Raw genomic sequence first — 23,096 nt, 5'->3', positions numbered from 1 at the left:
TTTAGATAAAGATTCGTAATCCAACATTCTAAGTGATTGAAAATTCAGTCCAAAAAATACGTACCGTAATATTTAAGGCTCCTCTTTAAATTAATAATAAAAGCTACATTTTTTTAACTAATTTTTGCCACAAAGATAACTTAAATTATTTTGAATTATACACTTATTTTGATAAAATAAATACACATTTACTCTAAAATGTCTTATTATTGTGATTTTTTTTGGATTGTGTCTCGTGTTTTAGTTTTAACATTTTTTTGCTTTCCTAAAAACTGTACAATAGTTTTATTCGTATTTCTAGTAATGCTTAGCCCATAACCCTAACATTACCCATAGTAAATATTGCATTCATTAAAGTTGTTATATAAAAATATCTGAGATAAGAAAAAAAAATCTTTTGCTTTTATGGGTATGCACGTAGACACGACTCTAAAAATTCATAATGCAACATTTTAAATATTGGCAAATTCAGTTTAAAAATGATGTATTGTAATATGTGAAGCTCTTCTTCAAGTTTCTAATGTGTGCAACACTAACTTTTGCCACAAATATAAATTTAAGTATATGTAGTGCAATGTTAATTTAAATTAAATAATTAGATTTTTACTTATAGTTTATATTTAAGTCTTATTGTTGTGATATCTATATGATTCAAATCTATCTCTAGTTTTCTAGCCTTGATAAAAACTGCACAACTACTTTCCTGGTATTATTAGTATTAATTATAATAAGCAATGGTACATTGTACATATTGCATTAATTTGAAATGGGTTTGAAATTTTTGCTCTAGAAAACAATTATTATAGATTTTTTAATATCAAAAAATCATTTAAATTTGCATCATTGCTGCTTGCAAAAATCATTTTATAGATTTTTCGCTATACGCGTAAACACAACTCAAAGAATTCATGACCCAGAATTAAGCATTTTGAAAATAATTTCAATTTAATATCATAATATTTTAATGTATATTTTGTGTTTACAATGATTAAAAAAATTTGCAATAATTTTTTGCCACAAAGATAGAATAATAGGATTATTTATTTACAATGCAACAACATGATTTCAATTGTGCTACTAGTTTATTTTCGTTAATTTGGGTTTTATGTGACTTTTACCTTACTAACACATTGAATACCGTATGCACAAATTTGTGCGTTTTGATATTACAACTTCATGCGAAAGAAAACAAACGTATTTACTATACCGAATTAATTTAATAATTTATGTTTTTATGTAATAAACACACTTATTATCCCGTCATCATGCATCAGCCTTCATACGCTCATTCATCAATCTTCAACAAATTTTAGAGTTTTTTTTACTAGTATTTGGCTCTGTTTAAATATAATTTGTTCTATGTTAATTTTGTATAAATATTTACATATAAATATATATTTTTAAATTTTAAAATCTAATATATTATATAAATAAATAATCTAGAGCTCAAAACTACACTTTGTAACATAATTAATTACACGTAGTTACAAGTATTTTGTAATAGACAAAATTTCGAAAATGAAATGTATGGTTTCCAAGCTAAGTTTTTATAGTATCATAAAAACTGATTTTTGATAATGATTTTCATTAATGCGTAAGATATAAGGAAGAGACTCAGAGGTCATTTTCTATTTATTTATATAGACGTTATGATTGCTTTCATTCACCAGAGAAACAAACTCAATAACTGAAATGAGACTCAAACGACCTTCTTCTACCACGCCTAATCGCGTGATCTTATTTAATTTAGAACAACATTATCTAACACCCGCTGGCGAAAGTGTTTCGTCACTTTTTCCTTCCATTACATTTCCGAGCGTTAACATAATCTGATACCTGTAAATTAATAGTTTGATATCTATATCGATAACGCATGCGCGATACATTGATACATTACGCAGTAACGTAATATAAAGTTTACTTTAACTGTTCTAATTAATTAGTGACCTGTTTTGAATTTTAAATGCTTGTGTACACATATTTTGAACTATTTTATTAAATAAAAAATGTATATCCGGTATTTGAAAAACCGGAAATTTATAAAAGGTCGTCGACTGCGGATGAGCAACACGACAAGAATTTCCACGCACTGCTACCATATAAACAAGCTCGACAATTGCACCATTAATGGCGAAATTTTGCATACTCCACCTACATTTGCATTCTTCCAACGTTGCTCACTTTGTATTATGTGTATAATAAGCACACTGAAGATTCCCACAAGAGTTGCGCAACTCACCACGTGTGTATCCTTGAAAATAAAGGTTGAGATTTTATGTTTATTATGCGGCAAATCAGACTTAAATTATGTGCAAAAATATTAACAACTGTGTATTAAATAATATATAAAATTAATATCAAATATATTTTTTCTAGACCTCTTTACGAAAAGCTGTAAAATTCGTTTCATTTCCGCTCGAAGCGTCGATTAAATAATATATGTAAATACATAGTGTTTCATAATTACTATTATATTTAACGATCGTTCATCTGATCTTCATATAATCGTATTTGTTACCATCGTTTCGTAACCATCTCTCCGTCGATTATGACCGAATCATGACCGAGAGAACGATGATCGGCAAAATTGGCATGTCAATGTCGTGAGAATTCGTGATCTGTCATCCTTTGCTGCTTTCCAATTCATTCGTTAACGTTTGGCTTTTTTATCATTGTTGCAGATGCGGTACAAAAAGCTGAGTTTGGGAATTAAATTCCTAGGACCGAGAGTAATGTCGGCACTGCAAAGTAAGTATGGATTCCCTAGAGAATTCTTTTCATAAACAAATTGTAAACTAAATAAAAGTAATGATTAATTGGTAAAGTAAAACATTTTAAAAATGTCTGATATTTGGTTTATCTATTCTCAGTTTATTATTTCAGATTGCTTAGATATTTATTATTTATTTTTTACGTTACGATGTCCATTATACAAACGTTAATTAATAAATTAAACATTAAAAACAAATAGTATAGTTTATTAAAATATATTTTTGGTATATATATATATTTATTTATTATTTATAACTCATATATGCAAAACAGCATTTGTAAAATAAAAGTATATGTTTTATTTTTTCTAGGCAAAATATATTTAGAGACAAATCAGATAATCCGTTTCTATTCTTCGTAGTGAAATTTTCTGAGTAGATAATACTTGCTAGCTTTCCGTTGATGTTAGCTTAACTATGAGTAAATATTTTGATTTAGATATTTAGGTTATATATTATTTCTTTGTTTAATTTGAGTTATATAATTTATAAAAATCGTTTATTTAAATATATTTTAGGAAGCAACTTTAAAAATAATTTTCACTATATTTTTTGTATTTACATTTAGCATATGTATTCAAAAAATAACTTAAAGTTAATTATGAACCTATCCAGTTTACTAATAAGTATGTAGTGAGAGGTCAAAGTGCTAACTGAAAACAAGGAAAATCTGCACTTCTCGTGATCAGATAATTATATCCAATATAGCTCATCTCGGTACCAATAAACTTAACGCTGTGATTAAATTGCAACTAGAATAGGGTCACGAATTGAACTTTGATCTCAGATTATGCAAAACGTCTTCTTCTAACACAATGATCACATCAGGAAGTAAAATCTCTCAATGCAGATTAACGAACGTTAATAGTTGAGATACAGATGCAACTATAGGTTGAGATTACTTATAAATGCGCCGTTAACTAACTTGATTTGAATGTACCACAGTCTTTCTTTCAATCAAAAAAACATATATCAAATGCCTTTCTTAGTCTTATAGTCTTCATCTCATCTATGATTGCAAAACGTTGTCCTTTCAATGTACTCTTTTACTTTAAGATGATGATTGCTTTTTTATTGATGTAATAATTCGATATAATCGAATAAGCAGTATCGAGAACCTTGTCATTCGACCGAACTTGACGTGCAATTTTTAGATTTTTTAATACATATATAAATGATTTTGAGATACACAAAAATATATTGTACTCTATATTTATAGAGTTAATAATAAAATAATTAGCTATTATTTAAAATTGTGAAATGATTAATAATAATAGTTAATGATAATATCTTTAAGTATTCTCCAAACATGTTACATACCCAAGTGATTTTATCTCATTTCTCAATCATACATTAACAACCGTAATAAGCTTTTTAACTTTTGTAACGTTTAATTTGACAACCTCGACAGACATATGTATGTACATTCTTTAAGATTATTATAATCAGTTTGGTACTTAACCACTCGACGGTTATATAAAACATTTTTTATATTTGATTAGTACGCACCGCAAATAATTAAAAGACACGAACGACAACGTCTCGTTTCGGTGAAATCGTGTGATTGATAATACGCATGCCACTGCGTAAGTCGAGACATATTTCAGACCAATTAAATTGCGTTACAAAAAGGGTTGGAAATCGCTCGAAAGTCTCGCATGGTAATCGAGCTTTTGTGCCCGTCGAGATTTATCTTTTGAAAGCAAGAAATCAACGTCAAACTTTCAAGAAAGAAAGAAAGATTAACACATACACACAAGAAATAAAAATACATAAGCTGACGAAGGAACGCTGTGTATTATAGATTATAATAATCTGATTGCGTCTGTTATTTAATCGGTCATGTAAGTAAATAAAATAAGAGGACATTAATATAACTTGACAGCGTGTAACATTAAACATTAATTCTATCAATTACTTTAAATGCATCCCAATTTGGTCTCCCTTTATTATAAACATGTTTTTTTGAAGACATCGAAGGTTCTGTGGCGATCATCCGGAATTATCGCGTTGTAAATAATGAGCCAATCGCCTGAAATAATGACACTAAAATTTATTTTCCAGCGAAAATATGAGCTGGCACGGTACAAAAAAGATTTTTCCTGAGAAACACGAAAAGTATCTGTTTCGACGTGTATGTTCCATATTTAAACGCAGCTGGTTTTACGCAAATATTCAGACGTAATGCACTTATTAACGGCTAGAACAGCTTATGTATAAAACTGAGTTGATAAACCGCCAAAATAACCATGGTTAAAGCTGGCCTGAGAGACTCGTTGATCTCCTCCCATTTCCCTGTCAATATATTGGCTAGAACGCCATGGTAGAAAAACACTTTCCACTTATTTCCGACTTAAAAATACTCGAAAATTCGCTACCAGTGGAGCTCACGCCAAATCGACACAGACGACTCATTACGAGCTTAAATTCTCAGACCTGTCTAATTCTAGTTAATCAAAAGTAGAGGAAGATTTACATTTCAATTTAATAAAGGATCTGTTCATTGGACAAGACAGGACAGGACAAATAATTTTGAGTTGTTATTACGATTGAATTTTCGGGTTCGAGATGCTCGTGATTTTAATTAAATGTAATGTATATAGTTGACACACATTTTTTAATAGATTTATCTCAGTAATGTATCAGAATGTTGTCACCATAACATACACGTGTAGCACATCAATCAAATTATCGTTATATACACATATCATGCATTCATCGAATTATATGTAATTATAATTATATAAGTGTAGCACATTATGTAAACGTATAACGCATTAACTATATATACAAAATAATTAAATTAATAAATAAGCAATTAGTAGCTAGAACCACAGGATCAAACAGTCATATTATTCACGGAGCATCCTTACTCCTCTTGCTGTTTAATAACATTCGTCCATCGGAGACATGGCGCTACAGAATTTATTTACTAAAATAAATTAAAACATCCGAAAGCCGATTCAAAAGTTGTATTTGTAAGTTAATGAGACGCTTCATGAATCTAGTATTTATCAGATAAATCAATTAAATACAGATGCATCGAATGAATGAGTTTTTAGTCTAAAGTCTAAACCACAAAAATGTTAAGCGTCACTCAAACTAAAGCGTTTCAGTATTTTTTTATATGATTGTTGGCCAAATAAGAGATCCATGGTGTAGTACGCTTCTGGACCAAAATTACTATATATTATTTCATTAAAGAGTCATTAATTTAATCATTAAATATAATAAATTATAATATAAATATTTATTTAATATCCCAAAAATACATATATGTACAATAAAAAGTGTATTTGAATGATGCTTTAATAATATTTATATAAAAATGTATAATGAATCTTTTTTATATTTCAGTTTGGCTATGGCTGCTTCTGTTCATCTTTCAGAACACATTTCGCTTATCTTATTCAGCTGAACCAGGGGTATATATCTATCAATTTATAAAATATATTATATAACACAGTCTAAATTATTTATTTATATTTTTCAGTATTTAGATTTCGATAACCTACCGGAAACAAATTTTTCCTGCGTGGGCAAAGTCATCGGTGGCTACTATGCCGATTTAGAAACAGACTGCCAGATGTTCCACGTCTGCACCATAGGACAATTAGAAGAACCTATGGACATTAAGTTCCTATGCCTGAATGGCACTGTATTTGACCAAGTAAGAATAATAGATTTATACTTTGATTATTATATAAAAATAATTTAAATAATGTTTATAGGAAACCAGAGTGTGCGAACGAGTCGACGAAGTCGACTGCAGTAGATCAGAGCATTTCTACAGTTTGAATCTAGAACTGTATGGAAATACTGCACCTCCTATTATCAAGGCTGAATCGATTGAGAGTAAGATTTGATTGTATATATTGATTTTTAAATAAATGGGGGTTTATATTGAATTTTATATATTTAGATACTGCTGAAGGCGATGAAGATGAAGAAGAGTATGACGACTTAGAAGACGTCTATGAAGAACCATCTACTACAGCCAGGACTACTACAACTACCACAACAACGACGACTACGACTACGACTCAAAAACCGACTACAACTACTCACAATTATATAACGACACCGAAAGTTACGTACTATCAGACGACTCTAAAAGCATATCAAAACCATGACGATGATGATGATGATGAATTGTACGACTTAATCGAAGACAATATCAATATTGATAACTCAAATAGAACGACGCAGCTATCTAAGCCGCAATACAACGGCTTTAACTCGCAGATAGCTAAACCTCAAAAGTTCGGCATATCAAATAATCAAGATCCGACAAAGACTACTAAGATCAATGACAACTCTCAGATATTCAGTCCTCAGGAGTTTATATATCATCATAATAAACATAACATCAAATCTCCGGCCATATCGTTCCAACAACATTCTTATTCGAGCGACGGTCAAAACTCCCATGTGACAGTGACGACCCACACGGGTAGAACAAATTTCAATCCTGATTCTAAATTGTCTAATACAAGAACAGAGAATTCGCCTATAAACAGACAGTATCTATCTAGCTCAACTTCTAAACCTGAAATTAAGAATTATTCGGATAAAACGACATCTTTCAATAGTAATTTCCCGACATTTAATACTCCGCAAAGAATACCGCTAATACCACCGAGCTCGCAAATTCAAGCGCCAACAGGCCATCCTGGATTGGCGGTCCCTAAGCATAAAGAAACACAATTTTTCAACTATAAGACGCCTCAAGGGTTCAAACCGAGTCAGAGTCAAATACAGGATCAGAATCAAAAGTCTAGCCAAGTGAAAGTGAATCAGAATTATCAACCGTCTGAACGGCACGAAGTGTCCGTTGAAAGAGAATATGACTTTACTAAGCTAGAACAAGAGTATCCATATCAAGACTTTACAAATTATCATTTTGATCATAAACGAAGTCAAGATTCTGTTAAATATGATGCTGAAAAGACAACAGAATCAAAAACTGATTCGACAACATCGTCAACGCCGTATTTTAACTCTTGGGTTACGAGAAATAATAACTATACGAAAAGTTTACCGAGGGTTATTGTAACGGCTAGTGCTTCAGTGAGCGATAGTAATGGTAAAAAGTTGAATTATACAGTCGGTAATATAGTACATGCTGTTAAGCCACTGGTTTCTACGAATTATGATGATTATAAAGAATCTGATGTATTGTTAGATCCGTTCTTTTTGGATGTACCGAAGTTGAAAAAAGGACGCACTAAACGTAGCTCGAAGCAAAGAAAGAAGAGACAGACCATTATTAAGGTGTATAAATATGACGTTGCTTCTAAAGCTGAAGGCTTAATAACGCCACTGATTGAAGATCCGTTGTCGTCCGATGTTAAAGTTACTACTGTGCAAGCGGATTCAAAGTGGATTCCTCCCGATTACGTGGACGATAACTATGAACCTGTAGTGTATCACGAAACAGAAGTTCCTGATATAAAAACACAAGTTAGTAAAACGTCCGATGCGCCAAACCCTACAATTACTACTAAATTTAAGAATCATACTAAAGCGATTGATAAGAAAGTGTTCTTCACGACGGAGAACAGTGCTGCAAAGACCACGTTAGACGTTGTAAAGATCGAAACGACTACAGAGTCATTCTTATCAAGCAACGCGATATCCAAACAGAAGGATTACAAGTATAAACTGTTGTCAGTGAACGTAGTGAATTTAAATCATAGTAAAATTGTCTTGTGCACCGATAAAAAGTATTATAAGTTATATCCGGACAAAACGAACTGTAGGACGTTTCACGTGTGCTCCCCCGGAAAAGGGTCCGGCCAAGTGATAGAAATGATATTTATTTGTGATGTAAATATGTATTTTAGCGTCGACGAAGGCTTCTGCGCTGCGAGTAAACCAAACGACTGCAAATAATAATGTATTGCTAACTTACCGAGATTGTATTTTTGTAAATGTATGATTTTTTGTCTTTATTAATGTATATGCTCTCTTTTATGACGATTCTTTTTTGTATTCTCTAGTATTACATATACAAATCATATTATTTATGGTAAACGAATTTTATAAATAAAATATACAAGTTTTATTTTATCGTTATGTGTATATATCTGAGTGTACAATTGAGTTGATTAACTGGTTGACTCGAACAATGTAAAATTTGTGCGAATGGAAAATTTGGGGTTTAAAAAATAATAAAATAAAACAGCAATAATTGAGAATTAATAAAAAAACTGTTATTTTTGTTGATAATAAAATTTGAAACTGAATTAAATATTGTTTTAATTCATTATCATCTTCTACTGTCGCATAAGTAACCAGACTTTTACTCCCTGCAGACGACTTGCTACTGATATTATTAATAGTCGTCTACCAATAAAGGAATCGCGAGATATATCCAATATTGCTTGATACAAATATGAGTAATAAATCTTATTCTAGTTTATTTGATAGCTTAATCAAAAGTCTAATGGTTTTCAGATTTAAACCAGTAGTTTGTTTTGACAGAAGTTTTAGCACGAGATATATGTATCATACTAATAATTTCGCGGTCGATTGGTCGATCATGATCGACGCTATTGATTGCACGAGATTGCCTTTTTGTTTAAGGTGCATTTCTCTTCTAACCTAACTGGAGAAAATTAACCCACACGTGATCTATCTAGAATTTCTGAAACCAAACGTATTTAAAACTTTAGGGGCTGTGATGATGGCAGTTGGCAATGAGACACAGATTGAGCCGCTGCAGTAATATTTATTTAAGGTTACAGTGATTACATTACAAGAATGGGGCGGACGCGCGACGGCACGCGTCCGAACCCTTACAAGCTTGCCGGAAGAGAGAGAGCCGTCACAACACCGCTATTTCTGCGCCGACCAGTTTTGGCCATAACAAATCTATATTGGCCCCCATACGGCTCCGGCCCTAGCAATTTACAATTGCGAACTATAACCAGGGGGAGGTATGGGGGCCTTGGCGCTGCTGTTGAATTAAATGCTGGCGGCGCAAAAGTAGCAAAGTCGTGACGTATGGTGTGGCGGCGTGGCCTCCAGTGACGCGCGGCGTGCTTCGCTCCAAGCCGAGTGGAACACGTGTAGACCCGGGCGGCGCGTAGGGCTCCAGGGGGCGCGAGAAGAACGGGCATGTCCGGGAGCACCTTTCGGGGCCCTGTGGTGCGTCGGTGCAGCTACACAGGGCGCGCGCGTGACGGGCCCCGAACATGCGGTTCGAGCTCGGAGTCGCGGGGGCGTAGCCCTACGGGTGCGTGACGGGTCACGCGTGGTCCACTCGAGCCTGGTCTACGGCAGCACTTCGGTGGCTTCTCGCTGGAGGCGCGTGGTGGCGCCGGCTGCTTCCTGGGTCACGTGGTCGGCGGCGGCGGCGGCGGCTGACGATGGCGGCTCATGGTCGGAGGCGCAGGCCCATCGTCTTGGTGGTCCGCCAGCTCGAGTCCGGATCCAGGGAAGCTCCGGCGGGGTGGCAGCAAGTGGGTTTGCAGCGGCTCGGCTTTTTGTACTGCAGCGGCGTCTGTGTCTGCCATTTTTCGTCTGACTCCATATGTGTGCTCAGGATCACGTCGGCGTCAACAGTTTAGGGGCTGTGATGGTGACGGGTGGCAATGAGACACAGATTGAGCCGCTGCAGTAGTATATTTATTTATAACCTATATGCTATCTACTACAACATGATTTATAAGAAATACATTAATACGATTAATTGAAAAGTTGTTTTATTAATAATATTTAAAGTGTAATTTCAAAACTTTGATGATAATTTATTGATAATTCTTTCAATCTTGGATACGTATTCATCAATCATATTGTCATATTGAGATGGTATTTCTTCAGTATATGATTTCATTATTTTTTTATACTGCTCATAATATTTAACATTAGCCGCTTGCAAATCGTCTATTTTGTTTTGATATTCTGTCGAAGTTGTTTTGCATTTATTGTATTCTTTTGTTAGCATTTCTTCTTCCTTGGACAATTTTGCTAGTTCATTATCAGCAGAATTTTTTATTTTCTTTATCTCCTCGGACAGTTGCTCGTCCATTTGTTGCAATTCCGCAACTTTCTTTTCTAAATTAACAGCGGTTTTCTGATAACTGCACAGTTCTCTTTCCTCGCTGTGCGTAGACATGCTCACACTTTTAATTTCCCTAATTTTGTGATAAACTCCATCTAAGACGTCAAACATGGTATCGCACTCAGACATACATACTATATTCTTTTCTAGCGTATTAATGCTGGTTTCTTTGGTCAAAATCGTATTATGTTTGTCGTCGATCTCTTGTTGCTGTTCTTGTTCTAACTTTAATAATAATCTCTTTTGACTGTTCATTTCTTCTATCTCGCCATCCGTCACTATCAGTGATCTTAGTCTTTTTATTTCTTCAATCATTCTGTCATGATTTTTCAGTTCTTTCTCTATATCGGCTTCAATGTTTTCGTTTTCCGTTTTGATGAAGTCAAGTTCGCTATTTAGTTCGTTGACTTCTTTCTCACGTTCTAAGTTGTGCTCTTTATACTTGGTAATATCGTTATTCATCTTTTTAATTTCCTGCTCCGATTTAATGATTTCCAACTGTAGATCGTCTATTTCGATTTTATATTTGTCTTTCTCCATGATCATTTTGTTCATCTGTTGCGCTTTTTCCTCTGTATCTTCTTCCTTCTCCACTATACCGGCTCTGCGCTCTTGAACGAACAGAATGAAATTATTGAATAGACAAAACACAATCTCCACCATTGATTTTGTGGGATTTATTAAATCGGCCAAAGTGGTGTTTTCGTTTTTCTCGTAAATCTCCAGCCTTAGATAGTTTATCGCCTCGGCCAAATTGAGCAAAGGCAATAAATCGTAAAATGCCTCCAAATTCTCTTGATGGCTCACGATTGGCTTGAACTTTATTAACGATTCCGTTTGAACATCCATCGATTCGAAAAGTTTTAGCATCACTTCGATGAAAAACGTGGGTTTCGGTTTCAGAAAATCATCATTAGTGATTTGATAATTCAGCATTAAAGAGTTCCAATCTAAGCTATCCATGTTTATTTTAGAACGTGAAATTGACTTATGAGCCGAATTCGATGAGCGACCGTTGGGCAATGCAATCTCAGTATTGCCAGTGTCGATATATATAAATACCTCAGTATGCGTCATATTTATACGTGGCGCTAAAATAAGCTTTTATAAATGACATCCTCTTTTTTTGATAGTTTGGCGTAGCACTGCGGGGGGCGCAGCCCTACAGGATGCGGTGCCGATGGGGCGCGGTGCTGCGGGGGGCGCAGCCCTACAGGATGCGGCGCCGATGGGGCGCGGTGCTGCGGGGGGCGCAGCCCTACAGGATGCGGCTCCGGTGGAGGCGCGGTGCTGCGGGGGGCGCAGCCCTACAGGATGCGGCGCCGATGGGGCGCAGTGCTGCGGGGGGCGCAGCCCTACAGGATGCGGCTCCGGTGGAGGCGCGGTGCGGCGGGGGGCGCAGCCCTACAGGATGCGGCGCCGATGGGGCGCGGTGCTGCGGGGGGCGCAGCCCTACAGGATGCGGCGCCGAAGGGGGCGCGGCGTGTCAACTTTGAGGTTATGATAGGCCGCGACCACGTGCGTGGTTCTCCGGGCGCCGGTGGGTGCGCGGTGGGGCTGCGGGGGGCATCTAACGGCGCTGTGATGTCGCTCCAGCGGGCGTTGGGCTTCGACCGGCGCCTATGGGGGCGCGCGGCGGGGCTCCTGTGGTCATCGGGCAATCGCGGCGTCTCTCCGGCGTGTCCAGGACTCTAGCGGGTGCTCGGGGGCTCGCGACGGCGCTCCGGCGGAATTAGGCCCAAAACTCTACCTCGTAATGTCTGGGGGCTCTGGCTGTGAAAGTCTCGACGGTCGGCAGGATTTCGCCCGGTCAGATGGGGGCTCCGGCGGCGCTGCGAGGCGATGGGAGCGGATTCGGACAGCGTCCCCACGCCCGTCCGCCGAAAGCAGCGCTTTCGGCACGTCCTCTCAGCTTCGGGTCCCGTTCGGAATAGGCCGAGCTTTTGCGTCCCCAAGCGCGTTAAGGGATGGTTTTGGTCTTAACGCCGTGGTCGGTGAGCAGCGATCGGCGCTAGGGGTGCAACGCCTTTCCGGCCCGATTCCTTGTTATGTGTAGCACTAGGTCGCTACAAAACCTTTTGGGATAGTCAGATCCAGGACTTCGAGAGGTGGGAATTTATATCCCGGATATACAAACTCATTATATGGCATTGCGTAACTTTTTTGAATCTGTCAAAGCTCAAATCAAATACCTGATTCCAAGTTTAAGTCAAATTACAAATGATCATCTTAGGATAATATGTGGGCTTTTATTTCTAAGATATCTGCAGGGAGGAGAACTCCCTGCAGATATCTTAGAAATAAAGTAATTTTCTTATTGTAACGGTCTGATGAATGATTTTAGTCTGATGTCTCATTATTGTCAGTCGTCGTGCCAGTTGAGGTTGCCAGGCACTGGATGCCGGCGACTAGCGCAGTGTAAACGCTTAACGCTAGTCACTGGAGAAGTCAATGCCCCACTGGTACGCCAGTAGCTGGCAGCTCCAGCAGAACAAATATTTTTGTTTTACTGACGCACAAGCTCCCCCTTCTACTACACTACCGTGCTAGCGCAAGGTGAGTGGCGCTTTTTTCAACAATGGTTCTTCGAGTTACTGGCACTCGTATTTTTCGGGTCAGAATTTTAAGATGGTTTTGGTCAGAATTTATATTAAATGGTCAGAATAAATATTAGATTGTCATAATTTATATGAATTGGTCAGAATTGAAATAGGATCAGTCAGAATTAATATTAAATGGTAAGATTTATGTTGACACATGGTCAGATTCGATTTTTTCAGTTGGCAATAGTGTTATCGTTTAAGATTGGTACAACTGTTCGACGGCGTCTGTCGTTCACATCTTGACAGTTCTGACGCGCCAACGCTGAATCAACAGCTCTTGTCAACGCCTACTATTAGACCTTCGCCACGACCACCACTACGATGAATGATAATCAAAGTGTAACATTCTAAAATAAAACAAAATTAATTTTATAACATGGTTTTTATTTATTAATAATTACAAATTTATATAGGAAAAGGGAGGAGTCTCGCTTCCGCTCGCGTTGACTTTCACTGTAGAGCCAAACAACCTAACCTTTTTCTTAATGATATTGTATTGATTTGTTCTCATTTCGATATATCTTGTAATTGTCCAGCATCATCCAATCTATGACTAACTGTTTAAAAAGCGAAGACGCATATGCGAGTACCAAAATTGGAATGAGATAATAAAATAGCTTAACTTCAAGTTTCCTGCTTAAAATATGTGACTATGGCAGCAAGTTACTTTATTATGACCATGTGTTATTTTTATTCTGACCGTTTATTATTTTTATTCTGGCCATTTATTATCCATTCTGACCATTATGCTGATATAATTCTGACCGAAAATTGATTTTTATTCTGAGCAAAATTTGATTTAAATTCTGACCATTTAATTACAAGTCATATTATTATTGCCACAAAAAGCGCTATTATGGCCAAAATTTAAGAACGTTTTATGTTCAATTTTTACGCTGGCAACACCGCGCCGGCTGTCACTGGCGCGCTGTCAACATGTCCTCGTTGTTTCGTATTTCGCTCCAACAGAAACAGCAAACGAAAGCGATTCGCTCTCCGTTGGCTAGGATAGCCGCTGGAAAGTTAAGATGCAACTTGTGCTCTACTGTGGTTGCTCGGGGGGCCTCAGCCGCCGGGGCTCTAGCTGTGGCAGCTTGGGACGCTCACGAAAAATCCAAAGAGCACCTCTTCCAAGCCGAAGCAGTAAAAGCTCAAGTTAAAAATAAAAGATCGGCGCCGAAATCTAATGCGGGGCCTGTTAATCCGCCGAAGATGCCGAAAGGTATTCTTAAAAATGCACCGAAACCGCCTCCAGTACCAGTGGAAAAGATGGAAGAAAATGGATCGAACGAAGAAGTTCCTATAGGTATTTGTTGTTTTTGTTTGTTCAGTATCTATATTTGGGTATTATATTTCGTTGCGAATAATATTTTTTATAAGAAATTATTTTAAGTTATTATTTTATTTTTATAGAAAAAGTAGAGACACCTCAAAAAAACGATAAAAAGTCATCGAAAAAAACACATAAAAATGCTAAAATGTCCGAAACAGATGAAGCAATACCCGAAGGATTCTTCGATGACCCAATTAAGGATGCTAAGGTTAGTTTATTGCTGTTATATAACCTTATCAGAATTGTTGTTATAAAAGTAAATATTCTTTGTTATTCTTAACCGAATCTGAACTATAGAACACCGCTTGGGATATTAGCTTTAATTGTCACTGTTGTCGTGAGAAGAAAAGCTTCTTTGTTTATTCATCGATTTTTCGACAAATGGTGTTAGATGTTATTCCATGTTTGTGAACATCTTTCTTATTAGAATTTATTTGGGCGTAGAATTTAGTTAGGTATATATTAAAAAGACAATGATTTAAGATAACATAAAATAGTTTATTTTTACATATTATACATATAAAAATTTATCATTTTTTTAGATTTTACATACACTGATTCGAAACATAGTTTTCCTTTAAATTTTATTAAAAATGAGATTTATATTAGGATACTTAATTTTGGGTTTTTCAAGTATACACTAACACTTGACAGACGGGTCGTTTTTTCACTGCATGATGTGTTTTGCCATAATTTTGCGCAACACAGAGATATAACAAAAAAATATGATAACTTTTGAATTTAAAAACAAAAATTTATCAAATGTTCTGAATTGTTTTGAAATTTGTTTTATTTCTAGTTTACAAAAATATATTCAAACAAACTAATTATCTTAAAATTTAATATAAATAAAATAAAAGAAAAAAGGCTGGTTTTGAGCATTAGTTGTCGAAATATGTTGATTTTGTTTCCACGAAAAATGTGAATCTGCATCGAATATAAACTTAAGTAAAATTCATTTTATCTGAACAACCAATAAAAAACTTGGAAGAACACTAAGGACACTATCGAACTACGTTAATTATCATGTATCAAATTATATTTCAATCTTCCATGGGTTCAAATTTTTATGTAGCTTTGTCACATATTCTTAAAGAAGAATATGTGACAAATATATATACTTTATAGCTTTGTCACATATTCTTATAGAATAATAATTTATAATCAAATTATACTATCATCTCATGTTTAAACAATGAGCTCTTTGACGTATTTTTTTCTTAAAGTATAAACATTGATTTATAGATAGCAGCACAATGCTTTAGTTTTTGCGGGTAGATACTACAGAACCTGTTGTTAAACATGAGAAGTCGTAAAGGTAGTCACTACCTGTCCAGTGGATTAACAGCAGCGGACAAAGTGTTAATATGTATTTAGGTAAAACTTTTAATACTTGGGATAAATAAATATTTCTTAAGAATATTAAAAAAAATGACAAAAATACCTTCGTTTCTAATATAAATTTAAGCCTTCAGGCTCGTATGCCTAAAACAGATTTTCAGTCCCAGGGATGTCATGTTTTTTTTAATGGAGATAAAGATAAAATTCATATTAATATTTGAGGTTTTTCAAAAAATTGTCTACTTCATGGCGCTCTTGTTCTTCAACATCAGTTTCACTCGATTTACAATATCTGAATCTGAATCGTGATCTTTTGATGATTCTAATAGTGGTCTTTTCGAATAAGATGCCATTTTGAAGATGCCATACATATGTATAAAAATCCGAAAAAAATATTACTTAAAATACCCTAATAAACATCATTCTTTATGGGACTTGAATGTGTCAAAATCTGAAATCCTTTGTGTATGCCGACAAGTTGGGGTCCTAGTTTTGAAAAAAAACGATAAATTGAACATTTTTTCGAATAAATTTTTTTTTTACATCTAAAGCTTAATCCATTTTTTATAGTCTTCAAGTTATTTGAACGAAACTATTGTTCTTATAAGTAGATGATAAAACAGGACACTATTTTCTTCTGTCCATATGTGTGGGATTTTTGATGGGCGTGCGGTGCACGTTATACGTGCTTGACGGATTTCTTCTGCGCGTGCGGTGCACGTCATACGTCCCTGTAGGTGGTTTTGATCCGCATGCGGTGCACGTCATACGTGCTTGAAGGGTTAAAAACTGGATTTTATATGGTATTTTTGACAAATTGACTGAAGCTTTTACAAATGTTAGATGAATGCGATTTATAACTCTGACTCTACTGAATGAAATATAGCATGATGTTTAAATAAGCTTTAATATTTTAATGGACCAAACATTGAATTATACGATGAGTTGATGACCGAACTTGTCGAAGTCTTACAACGGAATGATTGCAGGAAATAAATATAGTGCATTAAAAAAATAAACTAAGAGCTTCAAGTTTCAATAGATATATTATTTTATTAATTTTTTAGAATACACGACTTTTTTACAAATTGTTTTATGGCTCTCGAAATTGTCATAAAATTTAAGTACAACCCTTTTATATCGTTGCACATTTCCAGAAATTGACAGTTTGTTCCTCTTACTCGCACAATACCTTTGCCCTTTTACTTATTTTTGAGATTTAAACAAATAATAACATAACGAAACATTTTTCATGATTTAAAAAAAACATTTTTTTTTTATTTTTTTATACAGTGAAATCAACAAAATACGATTTATAAATTGTATCATTTGCTTTTATAACACACTTCAGTAGGTATTTTGGCCGATGGATTTTTCGTTAATTCTTCAAAAGCTTCATGAATTTTGGTAATCATATCCGTACACACCATACTCCTTCCTTTCTCGTTGAAACCAATTTCGTTGCATTTCCTAGTAAGAAAACCTGCCGCGTAACTCGCAACAGCTGCCGGCATCATCGTATCGTTTCCGTATTTTGTGAGCGACCAATGAAAGAACGTTGCCATTGAACCGGATAACAAATCTCCTTGTCCTCCGCAGCGTCTCAAAGAACCTCCTACGCTATTCGTCCATTTCGTATCTCTATCAAAGCAAAACGTCTCATCTTTGTTGCCTTTCTTCATAATCAAAACATTTTTGCCTAACTTATCATAATCGATCTTTGAATTGCTATCAGTATCTTTGATCACGCTGTACAAACGATCAAATTCAACTTTATTCGGCGTCAGTATGACACCAGGTAATGGATAATCATTGATCAGGTTTATATTTTGCGTGATCAGAAACAGTCCATCGGCGTCGATTATTAGCGGCTTTTTCATGTCTTTACAATATGTTATGATATTGGAAGTCGTTCTTAAAACTATAGCGTCTCTTCCTAATCCGGGACCTATGACGACTATGTGGATCCTTTCGAGCCACGTTTTTATACGTTCGAAGGGTCCATCATCTAATATCGGATGAACGATCAATTCCGGACTGTAGGATTTGATCACTGGTGCTGCTTCCTTCGTGCATATGACGTGCGCCAAATCAGCTCCTACCTGAAATATATTTTAAATATTGCTATTCAATCTCATAAATGTATTTTCAATTTGAATTCTGTGAGAAGTCTCAATAATTTCTGATAGATGGTGATTTACTCTCCGAGGTCTAAAATTGAACCTTGGAGAACACCACGATTTGACTTAATTTAAATATATTGCTTGTGTGCTAAGCTCAATGTTTACATTTTTAACTAGATATAGAAATAAATAAAATATTTAAAAATTATTTGATATTGTATAATTGTTTTAGGAATGGGATTTAAGAATCTTTTGTAAATTGTTTCAACATTTTTTTTGAGGGAGTTGCAAAATAATCTAATTTGTTTTTCTATATTTGTTTTAAAATGTTTCTCCTTGTATTTTCGTTATAAATTATAAAAACACAAGTAAACTTTCAAATGTCTATGTCAGTTAACATTTTGATAATGCTGCTTATTTAATTTTTATTTAAAGTATGTAAAAATATACTTTGAGTGCAGCTATAGCCGAGAAGTATGGGGCTCCAGTGTAGTCCATGGAGCCTCCGATGATGGCGATCCGCCCCGCCTGTCCCTTGTGGCCCCCGAGAGGGGGCACACAATTCAAAACGCGCTGAAGCCAAATCGACATTATGTACTATGAATAATGACAGTTCGTCTGACGTTTGCCCTTTTATACTGCGCTCGTTATTTGCGGCGACTCGAAGTAACGAGTACTTTAAGCAAAATTTTAAATAAATGTATTTTATTTTTTTCATGCCAAAATATATTTAAAAAAATATTTTCTGGAATTTTAAATGAAGGTATGCGTAAAATATATATTTTCACGCTTTATTAGTAATTGGATCTCGACGCTTTCTATACGGAAAATGACAGAAAAATGTGAAATATTAAAAAAATAAGTTCCGCTAAAAAAATCTTTATTTTTCATACAAGGAGAGAGGGGAGGGGGTTTGAAGTCACGTGATTGCTATCACGATCAAAATATATACGAATTTATTAGTAGCTACGGATTATATATTAGAAATATAACTCGCGTATTTCAATTGGCAATCTTCTATTCGCGTCAGTTCATGATCCGTTGCTTATAACCCTTTGAGCGGTATCGCCGTACATGTACGGTGATCGATCATTCACTGTTTTGAGGTACCCCAGATTGTTATATATTGTATACAATTCATTACTCAAAGAATTAACAGGAAAGCTATTTTATCAGACTCGAAGGACCAGTGAAACACTTGGATTGCAGTTTGAATATTTTATTCTACCTTTCTACATACTTAACACTATATACCGGGCTTTTCCGTTAAAAATCTCGTGGGCTTGTATTTTGTTTTTGCATTTTTAAGGTTTTCACGTTGTCCCTAAATATAAGCACATGGGCTTCTTAACGGAAGATAATATTTGTTTGATTCTGCATCTTGGCCATAACAAAAGTTTAATCCAAATGAATCAAAACATGATATTTAAAAGATTCTTTTATATTATTTTATCTATTATTAGCTTACTATTTTTATTATCTATCCTCTTTTATTATATCTATCTCTTTATTTCAATCAAGTCCTCAATTATAGACATTGTCGATTTTTTTTACTTAAGCTCCGAATATTATTGTGTTTGATATATATAAATTTTTATATTGTTTTCAAAATTAGAAAAAAAATACATGCACTTTAGATTAACGGTGCACGTTAATAATTGGAACCTGAGAGGCTTAGGTTCTAACCCTATTTGAACTCAATTTTATTTATTTATTTTTATATGTATTTTTTCAAATTATATTTACCAAGCTTTTCCTAATCTCATAAATGAATATTGTGCTTATTAATTGAAATTTATTAATAAAAATTACTTAATAAAAAGCTACATTGAGTTTATAGAGAATATCACATAAGTAAATAAAAAATAAATATACTATCCTCCTATTCTATGTCAATGGTCTTACTTGTCTGATTCATTATTATTCTTGTATGATACCACTTAAAATTAGTTGTCGCTGATCATTCCATCGATTTTATTGCATATGTTGTATTTAGAGAGAAATTCGGGATCTAGTATGTGATTTATTTATTTATTTATATTAAATGGGTCATGATGGTCGAAAACAATACATTGTATTATTTCAATACACAAAAAATATATAATTAAAATAATATATAGAAAGAAGCAACAAAAAAAATCATACAATATTAATAATGTGATGTGTATGAAGTAGTCAGGGAGTCGCGTCATTTAGGTGCTGCCTTCTGTCGAAAGGATCGACTGGTCAAGGGCGAAGCCCTGGTGGCGAACCCAAGGACGCAGACCCTGTGTAATGCTTACTTCTACACCCGTCTGCAGCGACGTGGAGAGCGTAGAAGTATGCACCTGGAGTCACAACCATTCTCACTTTGCTTGGAATTTTTTTGTCTATGTCACAAACGAAACAACATTAATTTCCAGTTTATAGATTTTGCTTATTAATGTTTCGTGGTTTTTATGTCATTGAATTGCATAAAAATATTTATTTGGTATTTTGTTATTGTGCTTATTGTGGTTATTTTGCAGTGATGTAATTGTAAATATTGTTTTGTTATAGGCTAGAAACATTCAATACAAAGATCCGATCGAAGAGGAATGGGACAAGTTTCAAAAGGAGATGAAGGAAGAAACCAACCTGTCGGCTGCAATCGTAGCCGGAGAACGTGAAGAAGCCGCTGCTGAACGCCAGATAGACGAAATAGAGGAACAAATACGAAACTTATCAAAGTAAGTTTACGTGTAATGAATTACAATATACTATTTTTTATTAATACCTCTTCCAAGTCTTCCAATTTTTTCAATATATGTGTGTTACACACACTTACTCAGAACATGACAGATATCTCAACGTTCATATTGCTTTTTATAATTTAAGCTAGATCATCTTTATAAATAATTAATTTATCATATTTCAGAGTATTAGATTTGAACAAAAAGAAAGAAGAAGTGGCAAAACAGAAAGCTTTGGAAGAAACTAGTGCTATGGATGCGGAAGAAGAGAGTTCAGAAGAAGATGACAATTTTGAGGAATACTTAGATTGGAGAGCGAAGAAGTCTTACAGATAATGAATATTAAATCGTATTGTACCAATTATTTTTATATCATATAATATGTATGTTTTTTTTTTGTAAATAAAAATGCATTTCGTACAATTAAGAATTTTATTGAAAGTATTTTTTTGCACTTGATTTTTATTATTGTGATAATATCAGACAAATTTGCAGTAATAAATAGGTCATTGGTATAAAGAAAAGTTGAAAATTATACAATTGTATATAGTAAGAAAGACAGAATTTGACTTCTGTAAATATTCTGCGGTAGGCTAGTCGGTACTCTGTCGGGTTTTAATAAAAGGCATATTTTAATTTCTTCCCCAAAATTCAAATATGTCGTTTATTAAAAAATCAGTTTACAAGATGTATGTATATCGATGAAGAATGTTCGAGTATAAAAATCGTGGAAGCATTCGACGTTCCTTTTGCGTACACACAGGGAAAACGACTATTTTAGAATACCAAATACATATATATTTTTAACCATTTGCATTAATACAAACACCTACAAATATACACGTCTATATGGATATGCATAAATTCTATATAAATACAGAAATTTATGCATAAACATTCAAGTAAATTGCTTACGATGTATAATAATAATAATAATAATAAAATTGAAACTACCGTCTTTAATTTTACTTAACAATAGAAATCCGTAAGAGAATATCTAAGAATTTATAAACTTAGATTCTAAAATAGTTATTTTTTTTCATATATATAATAATTGTTACTCACGAAAAGCTAGTATAACTTACTGCGATTCTTTTTAGCATCAAAAAATTTATAGATTACACATTATGTATATATATAAAAAATGTAGAATTTGGACGTATAACTGAGCATTGAAAGGTACAGATACGTTTTGTAGAGAAAACACTATGATCTTGATTTTTAAAACGGACGATATCTTCCCCTTATATCGTCCGCTTTAAAAATTAAGCGAATCACTTACTTGAAGATCGCTTCAGCTTATTAAGTGCTCACAATTTATCATTTTATAATTATCGTTTGCGGACGTGTACATTTTGAGTCCTTAACCGTAAAACACCGAAATTTGCACATTTATTTTTTTTCAGCTGTAAAAAGGCATATCAAATATACATTGTCACACATTTCAATGAAATATTATAGCCTTACAATAGACATAGATTATACGTATATATAGTTACATAAAAAACTGAGATCAATCAAAAAGTTTGCGATCAAACGATTGAAAAATAAGGCTTCAGTGCTAATCTTAGAGCGAAATATACAAGTGTTAATTAATTTATTTTAATCTTAAGAGTTAATTATTTGCGCTTTTTTTGTTTAACTTATACAATAGAGAAACCATTCAGTGCGAATTATAAATTTTGTGATCACAATCAAATACGTTGTATAGTATGTATTGTGTTAGAAGTTATAATACATTTCATTATTGATTATCAAGCAATAAATTTTGCTTATATATATATATATATATATATATATATATATATATATATGTATATTAAACACTCCGTCACTCCAAGATTTTATCAGATGTGCGTAAATATGTGTAAATTCAATCTTGACACAATCAAACCCAAGTCATTATTTAGCGTTAAACCTAATTTTAATATAGTTTATATTTTTAAATATATTTTTTCCCGTTATGTTACAAGCTATAAGAATAAATACTTAAGTATGATACAATATTTATATATGTATATATATATATCTATTGTAAATATAGCTGACGGTGCAGACACGGCTTAGTTATTTCGTAGACAAAGCAAGCGTAGATTGGTGGTCCCTAATTTATAAATATCCATCACAAAGTAAGAGTTACATAGTG

At 34.2% G+C, this 23,096-nt stretch overlaps 3 protein-coding genes across 3 annotated transcripts in view; 2 read left to right on the top strand and 1 right to left on the bottom strand.

The window, feature by feature from the left end:
- Nucleotides 1-9,019, top strand: part of LOC148230143 (uncharacterized) — an 87,168-nt gene extending 78,149 nt beyond the window's left edge. The window contains exons 3-7 of the mRNA XM_088198621.1: nt 2,682-2,748; nt 6,129-6,196; nt 6,265-6,441; nt 6,503-6,626; nt 6,694-9,019. Of these exons, the coding sequence (XP_088054747.1) occupies nt 2,682-2,748; nt 6,129-6,196; nt 6,265-6,441; nt 6,503-6,626; nt 6,694-8,666 (2,409 nt within the window). The 3' untranslated portion in view covers nt 8,667-9,019. The remainder of the gene's footprint in view (nt 1-2,681; nt 2,749-6,128; nt 6,197-6,264; nt 6,442-6,502; nt 6,627-6,693) is intronic.
- A 5,300-nt stretch (nt 9,020-14,319) lies between these two features.
- Nucleotides 14,320-21,373, top strand: LOC148230141 (uncharacterized). The gene is made up of 4 exons (XM_088197058.1): nt 14,320-14,748; nt 14,856-14,983; nt 20,778-20,947; nt 21,136-21,373. The coding sequence occupies exons 1-4, from the start codon at nt 14,379-14,381 to the stop codon at nt 21,284-21,286; spliced, it is 819 nt and encodes a 272-aa protein (XP_088053184.1). The 5' UTR covers nt 14,320-14,378; the 3' UTR covers nt 21,287-21,373.
- On the bottom strand, nt 17,144-18,859 carry LOC148230142 (ATP-dependent (S)-NAD(P)H-hydrate dehydratase-like). The gene is made up of 2 exons (XM_088197057.1): nt 18,690-18,859; nt 17,144-18,218 (listed from the first exon to the last, which is right to left on the bottom strand). The coding sequence occupies exons 1-2, from the start codon at nt 18,828-18,830 to the stop codon at nt 17,442-17,444; spliced, it is 918 nt and encodes a 305-aa protein (XP_088053183.1). The 5' UTR covers nt 18,831-18,859; the 3' UTR covers nt 17,144-17,441.
- Nucleotides 21,374-23,096: the final 1,723 nt, after the last annotated feature.

This window comes from Plectrocnemia conspersa, unplaced genomic scaffold, assembly GCF_051122295.1.
Source record: "Plectrocnemia conspersa isolate PC_06_02 unplaced genomic scaffold, ASM5112229v1 ptg000011l, whole genome shotgun sequence".
NCBI lineage: Eukaryota > Metazoa > Arthropoda > Insecta > Trichoptera > Polycentropodidae > Plectrocnemia > Plectrocnemia conspersa.
The sequence above is the reverse complement of the archived record's forward strand: the minus strand, read 5'-3'. Positions and strand labels throughout refer to the sequence as shown.